Source organism: Juglans microcarpa x Juglans regia, chromosome 4S (assembly GCF_004785595.1).
Source record: "Juglans microcarpa x Juglans regia isolate MS1-56 chromosome 4S, Jm3101_v1.0, whole genome shotgun sequence".
In the NCBI taxonomy this organism is placed as follows: domain Eukaryota; kingdom Viridiplantae; phylum Streptophyta; class Magnoliopsida; order Fagales; family Juglandaceae; genus Juglans; species Juglans microcarpa x Juglans regia.
In genome coordinates, this window is record NC_054601.1 from 16,528,367 (window position 1) to 16,540,711 (window position 12,345).

The 12,345-nt window shown below is 39.7% G+C and overlaps 1 protein-coding gene across 1 annotated transcript; it reads right to left on the reverse strand.

Moving 5' to 3' along the window:
• Positions 1-4,936: 4,936 nt before the first annotated feature.
• LOC121262266 (nudC domain-containing protein 2-like) lies at positions 4,937-5,699 on the reverse strand. Its single transcript, XM_041164664.1, has one exon. It carries the CDS (start codon positions 5,614-5,616, stop codon positions 5,140-5,142), a length of 477 nt encoding a protein of 158 aa, XP_041020598.1. The 5' UTR covers positions 5,617-5,699; the 3' UTR covers positions 4,937-5,139.
• Positions 5,700-12,345: the final 6,646 nt, after the last annotated feature.

Consider the following 12,345-nt stretch of genomic DNA (forward strand, 5'->3'; position numbering starts at 1 on the left):
TGATTGCAAGAGATTTGGTGGTCGGGACTTTGCCCCAAACAGATCAAACTGGGAACTCACCGTAGTCCCTCTCCCCTTCGGGACAATCCCAACCGGTGCTCCTTACGAATAAGAATCGCCGATGCCATTCCTTTATTGAATAATAGCGCCTCTCTAAGGTGGCAAAACGACTTTTGGCTATATAGGACTGGAAGCTACAGCAGTTCTCGTTAAGCCGATTGATTCGGTAAACAGTTAGAAACTCGTGGGCAGTCAGGTCGGGGTAGTCTTTCGAACTGCTCAGAACAACTCGAAAGGCCACGCAACTGGCGAGGAGTAAATGCCAGGCGTTGGGATTGAGCTGCGTAGGGGCAAGCTTCAGAAAGTCTAGGACGTTGCGCATTGGGCGCAGAATGAAAAAAGTAGCCCAATGGAACACATGTGGGGGGTAAAGCGCCACGGCCGTCACTGGGCCTTGTCCATCCACCATAGTAACACGAGACGAAGGGACCTCAACCGAGGTACCGTAGGGAAGAGAAAACTCCCTGCAGAAAGCACGAAATTCAGTTTTGGTCATGGTCGACGTCCATCGATGCCCTGCAAAATAGTTGAAGCGAGCTTCGTTGGCACTCTGCTTAGTCATGATGAAGAGCGAAGAGGAGAAACCGGAAGGATAGTCGGGAATTCAAAATGGTGGGAAGAGCAAGACGAAGGTATCAGAGAAGGAGAAAAGGAAGAAACGAAATGCGAGTATAAATGAGGACGGCGTGATAAAACGGTCTCCAAATTAAAGGGACGGCGCTAGATTCGAAGAGGCACCTTGATAGTGGAAAGATGGCGCGGTGCTACCCACTACATGTGCACGAAGAACGAACCAAAGCCAGGTTATTGAACCAGCACTTACAATTACAAAAAAAAAAAAAGGTAGAAAGAGAGAGTTTTTGAATTTCCAGCCCACAAGTGTGCTAAAAATTTACGGGGTACTGTGATGGGGGAAAATCCGTTACATTAGGCCCAGGGTCGCAGGATGAATACATTGCGGGAGGTTGGGCAGAAAATAAGGCCCAGCCTTGTCACCTAAGTCTGGGCAAGAAAGGTAAATGCCCAGATCAGAGTATGGATAGGAAACTCGAGTCGGGCTTTGGTATCGGGATAGGAGATCTAGGTGAAGATTGGGAAGAAAGGGGAGGGGAACATGACATACATCATCGGATGGAAGGGACGCGGGACAGGAAATACGCCGCATTTAATGCTGCCCAAAACAGAGGCCACGTCTCATTTAATGCGGCCCAGAATAGAGGCCACGTCGCATTTAATGCGCCCCAGAGCGTAGAGTGTGTTGCATTGAATGCGGCCCAAGACCTGAGCAGTGCACAGAGAAGGCCTGGGGGCCATGGCAGCTCGGCAAGGTGACGACATGGAAGCTGCTTGGTGAATAAATTGCAAGGAGCGTATTGCCCCATGCTGCGCAACACCCCACAACAGGAGAATCCTAAACGGTAACTATAAATAAGGGTCAACCAAGCAGCAAATGAGGTAATGAGAAAAACACTATCATCTTTCATACACATTATCGTTTTTGCTTCCGTTTTGTTATCTTCTTCAAGATACTAAATTAAGCATCGGAGGATTAACGGACCCTGACGTCCCCCCCCATTGTAACTGTGCAGGCTAGCACTTGGATACTGAGGGGGGTGAAGTTGCCCAGGCCTACGAAACATGACATCAATAACTTTCACTACTATTCTTTACTTTATTATTACTTTTTATATATTTTTTTACTATTCATCACTTTTCACCTACTTTTTACTACTATTTAATATTTTATTATTATTTTTTCATATTATTCACAAACATTCAAAAACACTTTCTATCCAGCCTGGTTTGGTTAACATGAAACACAAAAGTTCAAAGAAACTTTCGTACGACCAAACATCATTATTAAACTTGAATAGCTAGCTAATACGACCAATATTTATATATCTCTTTAGATAATTTCCTTGGAAAGTGAATTTAATCCTTCTCAAGGATTTCCATGAAAGATTAATGACAATTCTACAATATTTTTCTTTAACTTTATAATTATCTGAATAAAGAATAAGATTTTTAAACATTCAAAACATATAATAAAAGAAAGTTGTAGCCCCTAAGACAGATAGATCTCTTCCCTCATCCTCTCATATTTCAAATGTGTTAAGATACACCCAGATATCTCATGCCATGTGTTCTCTGCTATACTATTCATTAAGAAGACATATCATTGATTGTGAGGACCACGCTAGTGCAAGGGGATAGACCGCCTTCCAAGGACAAGTGAAAGGCAAAGAAAAGAACATTTCCTTAAAAAGGTGGAACACGAGGTAGCAGTGGCCTGAAGAGTGCAGCTAGTCCAACAGGGCAAGCATCACTATTTGGAAGGCTGGACTGACACACCTTAGCATAGGATGAAATAAAGGATTTGTCACTTAGAATTGTTCAAATGAGAAAAGGCACCAACCATACAAAGGCAAGAAAGACTGGTGCAGAGGGCGAGTTACGTGCTTAAGGTGAGCAATGGTCAAGGACAAGACCTATATGGACTCAAGGGCTTTTCGGGATAGCACGAAAATGCTTAGAAGGCAGCAATGTCGTATGCAAAGGTCCATACTCCATCTGAAAGTTTACATCTAGAGTGAGTATGCAGAAGAAAGATTACAACCCTGCATCCATATCATCTGAATCTAGAGGTATGGCCTAGCGCCACGTGGGAGACCCTTATTTGGGGGAGGGACTGTAGAATGGGTGCAAGGCAAGCCATAAGAACGTGCATAACTTGTCCCGTTAGTCCATCTCTCTCATCCTATATATGAACGACTAAGACTGAAGAGCTCCTATCCAAACATGCCTTGAGTCAGAATTACATTAGAAGGACACCTGATGGTCTCGTCCTATAAAAGGGGTTGAACAAGGGACACAATCTTACTTTTGAGATCGTAAGCATTGGAGTTTATTTATAGTCGAAGTATTTGAAGAAAGCAGCTTCAAAGAGAGCAATGCAAGGAGCAACGTCAGCGCTGCCGTACTATTTTTAATACTGTTGAGGTAGGTTAGCTTCTAAGATAATACTATGAATGTTGAGTAAATTTTGTGGGTATATGGTAAGATTTAGCCTTGCATATTCTGTAACCTTCCCATTTCTTTCCATGAAAATAATATAGATCTCTTTCATTATGTTTATGGATTATCTTTACACTATGATTTTGAGATGTTGAGTTTGAATGCTTCAGATTGATGATTTTGTGGACTTTTGGATGTGTGAGTCTTATTGTGTGTCAAGCATCATGGATGGGTTAAGAAGTCCTCGTGCCATTCCTACGACACGTTGCCACAAGCTTCATACAATGAGTAAGGGTCCTCGTGATGATCGGGGTGGAATGCTTTCATATTGACCTTACTTGGTAGATGGGTTGAGAGATTCCTCGAGCATATCATGTGTGGTGTCTTCGAGTTGGCTGACTGGGTAGATAGTATCCTCGAGCCAATTTTAGTTTATCTCAGTGTGTATTGGAAGACTTGAAACAGGTGAGTTTGTTTGCACATTGGTCGGGTGGGAGTGAGTCCCCAAGTCGAATGGTGAAGTGATTCACTACGGGATTTATATGATAAGTTTTATGTGCTGAAGAAGAGCGTGGTCACTTGCCTCAATGATAAGTATGTATACTTGAGATTTGCATAGAGGGTAATTCCTTGCCTTGCTTATATACTTATGATAATATAGACCCAAGTGATAGTAATGAAGGCCTGTCTCCATTAATAGTTGTTTGTACTTTTGGGATGTACTATTTAGTCAAGCGAAAAATTATGTTTGGTATGTCGTACATGAATGTAGGGAATGAACAAATGGGTACTGTATAATATTATTTGGGAAATGACAGTGACATATGAATACTTATGTTTTAATGAATGAACCTACTTCTGGTTCAGATGTCTGATACAAATAGCATTTAGCCTCTTACTAAACTTTTACTTATTCCGCTGCAATATACATATACATGTCTATTTTGCTTAAACGTGCACTTCCTTATGAAAATTGCACCCTTATTCCCGATCTAAATTCGGGGTGTTATTGACCGGGTGACACCCTTGTGTGACACCCCCAACCTTTGCTTGAGATGGAATAGAGACTTAGGGCGTTAGGACATGCAACACTTGGTTACATACCCTCATTCATGAAAGTTAAAATGCAATGTATCCTAAAATGCATCAAGCAGTATGCAGTAATCACAACGGAATAAGAGTGACTAGATAAAACTTATGCTAGAATAAACTAAAAACATCCCAATATCATTAATAACCATCATACGTTCAAATCATAAAGTAGCATATCCTTAATATAAACAAGTCTCCATAACTAGATCAACTACTTCATGCGCTCTAAAGCACGAAGGGTTAGAGCTATAAATATTAAAATGAGATTCAATCTTTTGTCAAGGTCTGGCTCCTCCTCAATCAGTCGGATCCATTGGTCCATCCGGTCTGTCCTCGTCGGGTTCTGGCACAACTTCTATCATTCTGAGTGGAATGATAGTAGGTCCACAAGGAGTGGGATTTACTTAAAATCTCAGTAAGTTAAACAACCAACATACACAAAGATAAATTATGCATGATAAATGATAAACATGAAATGCATGCTTATGTACAAAACAATATTTTCCTCCTATTTAGATTCCTCAACATTTTCAGAAAAGTTTTGATGCACATTTTTTTACAGAGAACATTTTTCCATTCATTTTTTAAAAACATGGCATTTCATTAATGAGAAACATCATTATTAGCAATAACATTCATACTTAGCAATTAACATCATAACGTATAGTATCATCACAGTTTTCCATATACACTGTGAGTACCTGCTGGTGACAGTAGTACAACTCATGTTGAAACTACGTTGTTTGCAGACTCGTTCTCAATGTATTGATTTTTTTTTTTTTTAGAATAAATAAGCCACAACATATTCCATTTAATGTTAATTAAGTTCTTACAGCGCTTTGCATGAGGACTTTGGAGATAAACTAATCACATTATCATAGTTAAACCTAAGTTGGGAATAAGATAAAGATCATTTCATTTACTATATCTTACATATACAAATTTAAGAAGCAATGCATCATACCAAGATTGTCAACCAGTCCACACCGCACCCATAAAAGTCCTTGGATCAGGACAGGCCCCGGAAAACTGTGCTTGCGAGAAGTTGAAACCTGGGTTCTCTTCTTGAAATCTCAGAAGCATGAGACGCTTTTGTTCAAGATCGGTTGCGTAAGGATCCAGCTGACCCTGACCCACAATGGGTGAAGACCAGGTCTGACCTTTGTCCCTCTTCTGCAGTGTTAGGTGCATTATATCATCCTCTATGGTCCAGAAAGAAGAGTCCGTCTTCATTGGACTTGTAAGCTCGTGATTAAGGTACGGAGGGTTGCCCTTGATGCCGACTTCGACGTGTTTCGACTGAATCTTGCAGTAGAATTGCTTCGAAAGAACGTTAGGTGGAAGGCTTATGTACATATTTACCTCGTCCAGAGTCTGGTCCCACTCGAACACCTTCTGACCGTTGTGTACGAAGCTGTGGCGCTTCTCCGGTGCCAATTTCTCCGCCATTTCTTCTAGGGTTTGCTTCTTCGACTTCTTCTCTTCTCTTCCCCCTTCCCTTTCCGCGCGGTTTCGATGACTACACTCCTCCTCAATGCATTGATAACATAACATAACATCATCATAATATCATAACATATACAGCCACCAGCTTTAGGTGTCATAACATTTGACTTCGCTCCGGCGTTTCTTAAAAGGAACCCATTGACTATTTTTCGTCAACCCAAGGGTTACCACTCTATTCTTAAACACTCTAGAGTGGATAGAGGAGTTCTACTAGGGTAATTGCCCCACCCTAGCCTTTGGGGTCATGTCAAAAATTTCTTTTCATACAATGCTTTGAAAACAATTCTCTTCATGACGTGTTTGTTTGTGAAAATGAAAATTTGTAAAACATGTTCAAATGATGAAAAGTTTGCACATGTCATGTAAGCAAGTTGTCATGTACTCAATGTATCATATAATATGATGGTTCATGCTCAAATGACAATTTTAACATGTATGTGGAATTTACCAATAAATCATAAATAACTTATCAAGTGTAAGTTAGAAGCCAACTTACAAACTGTCCTGAGTTTGAAAGATCGTAGCGGCTGTAAACAAAGTTATACAAAGTTATGAATTGAGTTTCTAAGGAAGAGGTTCACAATAAAAAAGGGATCAATTATAGGTATTTACAAAAATACCCTTAAACTTTCCAAAATTGCCACTAAGGCCCTAATTTTTCTCTATAATAAACTCCAACTTTAACCAAACTTCATAAACCTCATATTTTTCATATTCTAAAACCATCTATTCCCTTAGAATTATATATATATATATATATATATATAAACCAAAGTGAAACTATGCTAATTTACACTCAACCCGTTGCATACAATTCACTAATGCCTAAGTGTGATTTCAACTAATTAACCCCCACGGATGCACTTGTACTCCAATCATCATGTGCCAGTAATAACTTCAACCTTAATGATGAATTAAAAACTTAGCTTAAGGTCCTACAAGTTCATCCCAACACTAAAACTTGGCTCAAGACCTTAATCACCATTAATCTAACCCTTAAGCATGCATGATACCTATTAGTCTTTTTCATCAAGAAATGTTTCAAAAACTGAAATCAAATCATGCATTTTCCTTCTTCTCCCAATCACAAGGTTTTCTAAATGCTCATTATCCAAGCCTAGGTAAAATAAATCAAAACTTCATAGGTGAAGCATAAACTTATCAAAATCGTGCATGTTTAGATGATCAACACAAGTTAAAATTGAAACCTACTATGACATGTTTCTAATTCCTTCAATATAATCTAAGACATTTATGCAACATATAAAAATAATAACAAGTCAAGCCATGGCTAAAATGTCACCGAAAATAATTTATTAAACCAACAATCCCCATTTGACCCAATTTTGAACGAAGCATGGTAATTCCTCAATTAAAACAACCCAAACCTCATTCTAATGCCATAAATTGAAACTTAACATATCATTCTAATACTCAACAAAAGGTTAAGCATGAACACTTACAAAATTCGTGGCCCTTAAAGCTCCCAACACAAGAACACTTAAGAACTTCACACAACTCACTCTGTTTCACTCTTTTGCACACTAGGAGGAGAAGAGCTCTTCAATAACTCAAGAGAAGGATTGAAAGGATTGAGAAGTAGTGTGAGGAAGTGAGGAGATGAAGGGGGTATTTATAGTGTTCAAGGGAGGGGTTGGGGGTGGGGGGTGAGAGGCACGACAATGGAGAGGCTTGTGAGTGGTGGAAGTGGGCGGTGGAGCGTGGTGGTGAAAAACCAGCTTGTGTCATCTTTGTGCAGATGAATTGTGTTCCATTTCTTCATGATTTCATCTAGACCAGGTGCTACAAGGAGGCTATGGGCACAGGGGCTGATTTGGTTCAAATTGCAAAACAAAATGCAATGGATTGCTAGGTGATGTCATGCTTGATGCCGCCGGGTAGGGGTCTTCGAGGTTGGCCAGTTTTCATCACTTGTTTGTTTTATCTTCATGGCTGGTTTATGTAGGTAAAATGACACCTCTTGATGGAATTTTTAGGTGGTGGAAGGTGGAGGGATTGGCTGCCAAAATATTATGAGAGTGCAGCCCATAGAAGGGAGTGAAGTGAGGTGGTTGTCGAGTGGTACTTAGTGTCAAGGCCAATCGGTTTTGGCTCTTTTCGGGGTGGCTTGAGTAAAGACTTGCCATGATGACTTGAGGGGCTCTTGGGGATTGGAGGAGGAGGGAGGTGGCTTGTCGTGGTGGTTCAGCCAAGTGCCGAAATTCAAACAACCACAAAGCCATTCGGTTTGGCTTTAACTAGGCTTCCAATGGAACTGGTTGGATCTTTTTGGTTTAGTTCCTTGGAGTTAATTTGATCAACACTCAAACTGAACTAAGGGGGATAATTTGAGGGGTTAAAAGATGAAAATGACCTTGAGAAAAAGGTGTAATTGGCGTGGGATAGGGGCTGAATTGGTACAATGCACCAAGTGATGTATGAATGTGCCGATTGTGGTGTTTTGGTCAATCACATGTCTTTGCCTTAATTGACATGTGTTGGATCAAGAATAATATTCTAATTTAGTCTAAGAATGATGAAAAAAAATTGAATTCAGATAAAAAAGATGAGAAATAATTAAAAAGGAACTTAAGCTTAAAACATGGTTTAGAGATCACTAATCATGTATAAGTTGATTAATGCTCTTAACTCAAGTTGAAAACTTAATTTAGGTCCAAAGAAAACCTTAGGGGCATGGGGTACAATATGGGCTTGAGGGAAAACAAAGGTATGGTGCATGTGGGCTTCAAATAGAAGTGCAAAAATTGGAATATAAGGCTTTTGGGCCTTGTTGGGCTTGAGGGGCCTTTTGTGAAAATTGCTTTGATGTGGGCTTTTGGCGTGGGTGAATGAGTGGGTCCTAGGTCTATATCTGAGGCCTCAATAAGGGCTTCGAAGATCAACCAAGATTGGGTCCACAAGGAATTTTTTTCCAAGGTTGGGCCTAAGGTCTTCACTATAACCAAGTTAGGCCTAAAGGCATCAAGTCCTTCTCACACTTTGGCCTAGATTCTAAATCTCTTCAAGGAATGCCTCTTACACCATAAATCCTAATGGGTCTAGGCTTTAAAGGCTCCTATTCTTGGCCCATCACAACCTACTTAAACACTCTTGGGTTCAATTCTAAAGTTGTCCACACTTAACCTATCTCTTAGCCCAAAAGTAATTGCCAAATGTCACTTCACTAGTGGTCCTATGGTAGATAAAATACTAAAATCCTTCCAAAAATTCTAGCTTAGCCTAAAGTGTGATTCTAATGCTTAAAAAAAATAACCAAAAAGCTAACCAAGATTAAGGTTCCTAATGGCTAAGTCGTAATGGGCTTTTTAGGTGATGTACCTTGGCACCATGGATCCTCACCAGATCCTTTATTGAGGAAATGGGCACAACACTGACAGTCCACAAAGTTGATCCCAAGGCTGAGCTTGAAATTCATCTCATGTTGCCCTTCCTCCCTAGTTTGATACACGCCATTCCCTTCTTCCTCCATTCCACAATGCTGAGAAACCAATCACTGGGAAACCCAATCCATGCCATTCCCTTTCTCCTCCCTTCTTTTGATATGCCTTCTTCCATTTCCATCAAGGACAATGCTAGCCTTAGGAGTGACACACCCTTTGAATTGTGATGTTGGCATAAAACCCAGCCTGCATGCTGGGAGGCACCACAGTGTGAGATTTCAGTTCCCCATGAAGGCTGTAAACGTCCATCTGCGACAAGGCCACTTGTGCCTGCACCATTTTTCTCGTTTAACGTGCGATTCTTCAATTTTAACCTACAAAGCATATTTGGTCATGCATCATCTAGTGGATTCCTCTGCCCCTGCCATTTAAAGCTGGGTTGGCTTGGGTTTGTAGAGATTTTTGCAATCTCCAAAGGGGACCTCGGTGTGACACCCCCAACCTCTCTTAGGATGGAACAAAGACTTGGAGTGTCTAGACATTCAACAAAAGGTAACATACCTCCATTCATAATAGTTAATATGAAATACGTCCTAGTATGTAACTAGTAGTATGAAATTTCAGCTAGTGGGTCAAGAGGTTGCAGATGAGATCTTATATCGTATTGGTGGAACTAAACAGGGGACGAATATGTTGATATGGCTTGGTAGTGGGGATGGGAGATTTTCAACAGCAAGTGCCTGGGACCGGATTCATATTTCGGTACCTAAGCGTCAATGGACGGACTGGATTTGGCATTCAGCTTTGCCAAAGAAATTCTTTGTGGTTCTATGGAAGGCTATGTCTAATAGCCTGAGTGTGGATGAGCAGATTAGACGTATTGGAATTCCAATAGTCTCAAAATGTGAGTGTTGTTCTCAGGGTTGTGTTGAAGACCTGAATCATGTTTTATATAGTGGTCATGTTGCTGCTAGATTTTGGCATATGTGCTCTATTTTCTTAGGAGTTCCCTATGTGGCTAATCGGTCTTGGTTGGCAACAGCTGAAACTTGGTTTCAAAGAACTAAGAAGTCTTCAAAGGTCGATAATCTAATAGGTTTGGTTCCATGTATTTTAACATGGAATCTTTGGATGTGGAGGTGTTCGACATGTATGGAGGGGCACAAAGATGGTTTTAATGCTTTGTGGAGGATGGTTAAACACTGGCTACATTGGGTCGGTTTGAGACTGAGACAATCAAGAAATTTGCATCAACGTGACAAAGAAATTTTAGAGGATTTAAATTTGTCGACTATAACCCCTTCGCAAAGGAATTTTATTACAGTATCTTGGGATAAGCCGGAGTTGGGTTGGTTAGAATTAAATGTTGATGGGAGTAGTTTGGGGAATCCAGGAGAGTCAGGCGCTGGGGGGTTGCTTTGAAATCATGAGGGAAATCTTGTTTTTGCCTACTCTGAATATTTTGGCATTAGCTCTAATAATAAAGTGGAGTTGTTTGGGGTTCTATTTGGTTTGCGCAGATGCAAGACTATGGGTTTGGTGAATATTGTTGTTGAATTAGACTCTTTTTTGGTTGTGAATTGGATGGAGAAAGGAAGATGTCAGGTTTGGTATTTGGAGGATTTTTGGGAGGAGATCATCTTGCTCATCCGAGGCCTTAACATTCAGCTTAAACATGTGTTTAGAAAATGAAATAAAGCTGCAGACTGGCTTGCTAAATGTGGAAGTAATGGTGTAATGCACGAGTATTCATCGGATAATATTCCAAGGGAACACAAAGGGATTTTGTGTTTGGATAAATGTGGACTACCGTGCTTCAGAAGGAGGTAAATTGTGGAGGCTGTCAGCAAGTTTTTGGGGTTCTTCACGTTGACGGGAGCATTAGGGTTTGGAGGTTAACGTCGTTTACGTTTTTGGAGGCTGTTAGCATTTTCGTTTGGTTTGGTCTTGATTATTTGTTATTCTTGGTATAGATTTTTTAATAATTGTCCTGGTTGTTTAGCGTTTGGGTTTCTGGTTTTTCCAAAAAAAAAAAAAAACTAGTAGTATGAAATAATCGCAGCGGAAATAAGAGTGATAAAAATCATTGATGCTAGAATAAACTAAACATACCGATAATTTATAAACCATAAATAGGTACTTCCTTACTTAAGAGGTCCACTTGAGTTCAACATAACGTGGGAGATAGAATCTCCATAAAACAGAATCTACATAATCAGACTAACTCTCACATCTGCTCTATAGTATATAGAGCCATTGCTACGAAAGTTAAAATCAAGTTTAGCCTCTTCTCCAGATCAGGCTCCTCCTCAACCATCTAAAGCCAATGGTTCATCTTGTTTGTCAAATGCTAATTCTGACACAACTCACCGGAATGGTAGTGGGTCCACAAGGGTGAGATTTACTAGAAATCTCAGTAAGTTAAACAACTAACTTGCACAAAGATAATATATACATGATTAATGATAAACATGAGATGCATGCTATGCAGAAAAATCCGTATTTCTCTCCCATTCCTCAACGTTTTTCAGAAAAACTTTAATGCGCATTCTCTTTCATAGATCATTTTTTTTCTCTTCCTCATTTTAAAAACATGACATTTTGAAAGAGAAAATCTCATACTTAATCATTTCGAAAACATAACGTCTTTACTTATTCTTAACATCATTAACATAACATATGGTAGCAACACGATTCTCCATATGCATCGTGAGCACTTGCCCGTGACCGTAGCACAACTCATGTTAACACTACGTTTTTGTCTGCAGACATCGTATCCCAATGCATTGGTATCATAACATTTCATCATAACATATGTATCTACCAACTTTAGGTGCCTTATACGACTTCACTCCGGCATTCTTTAAAAAGAATCAATTCGAAGCCCGTTGACGATTATTTGTCAACCGAGGGGTTACCACTCAATTCTTACTCACTCTAGAGTGGACATAGGAGTTCCACTAGGATAATTTCCCATCCTAGCCTTTAGAGTCATGAAAAAATTTATTTTCATGCAATGGTTGAAAAAATTATTGATGACATGTGCTCGTAAAGTATGCTTCATTTGAAAATGACAATTTAATATGATATGCTAAAATGGTGGAAATCCTACATGTCATATAAGCAAGTAACCAAATACTCAATGTATCATATAACATGATTTTTCATGCTCAAAATGACATTTATATCATGAATGTGACATTTATATCATGAATGTGACATTTATACATAAGTCATAGATAAATTATCTAAGAGTAAGTTAGAAGCTAAC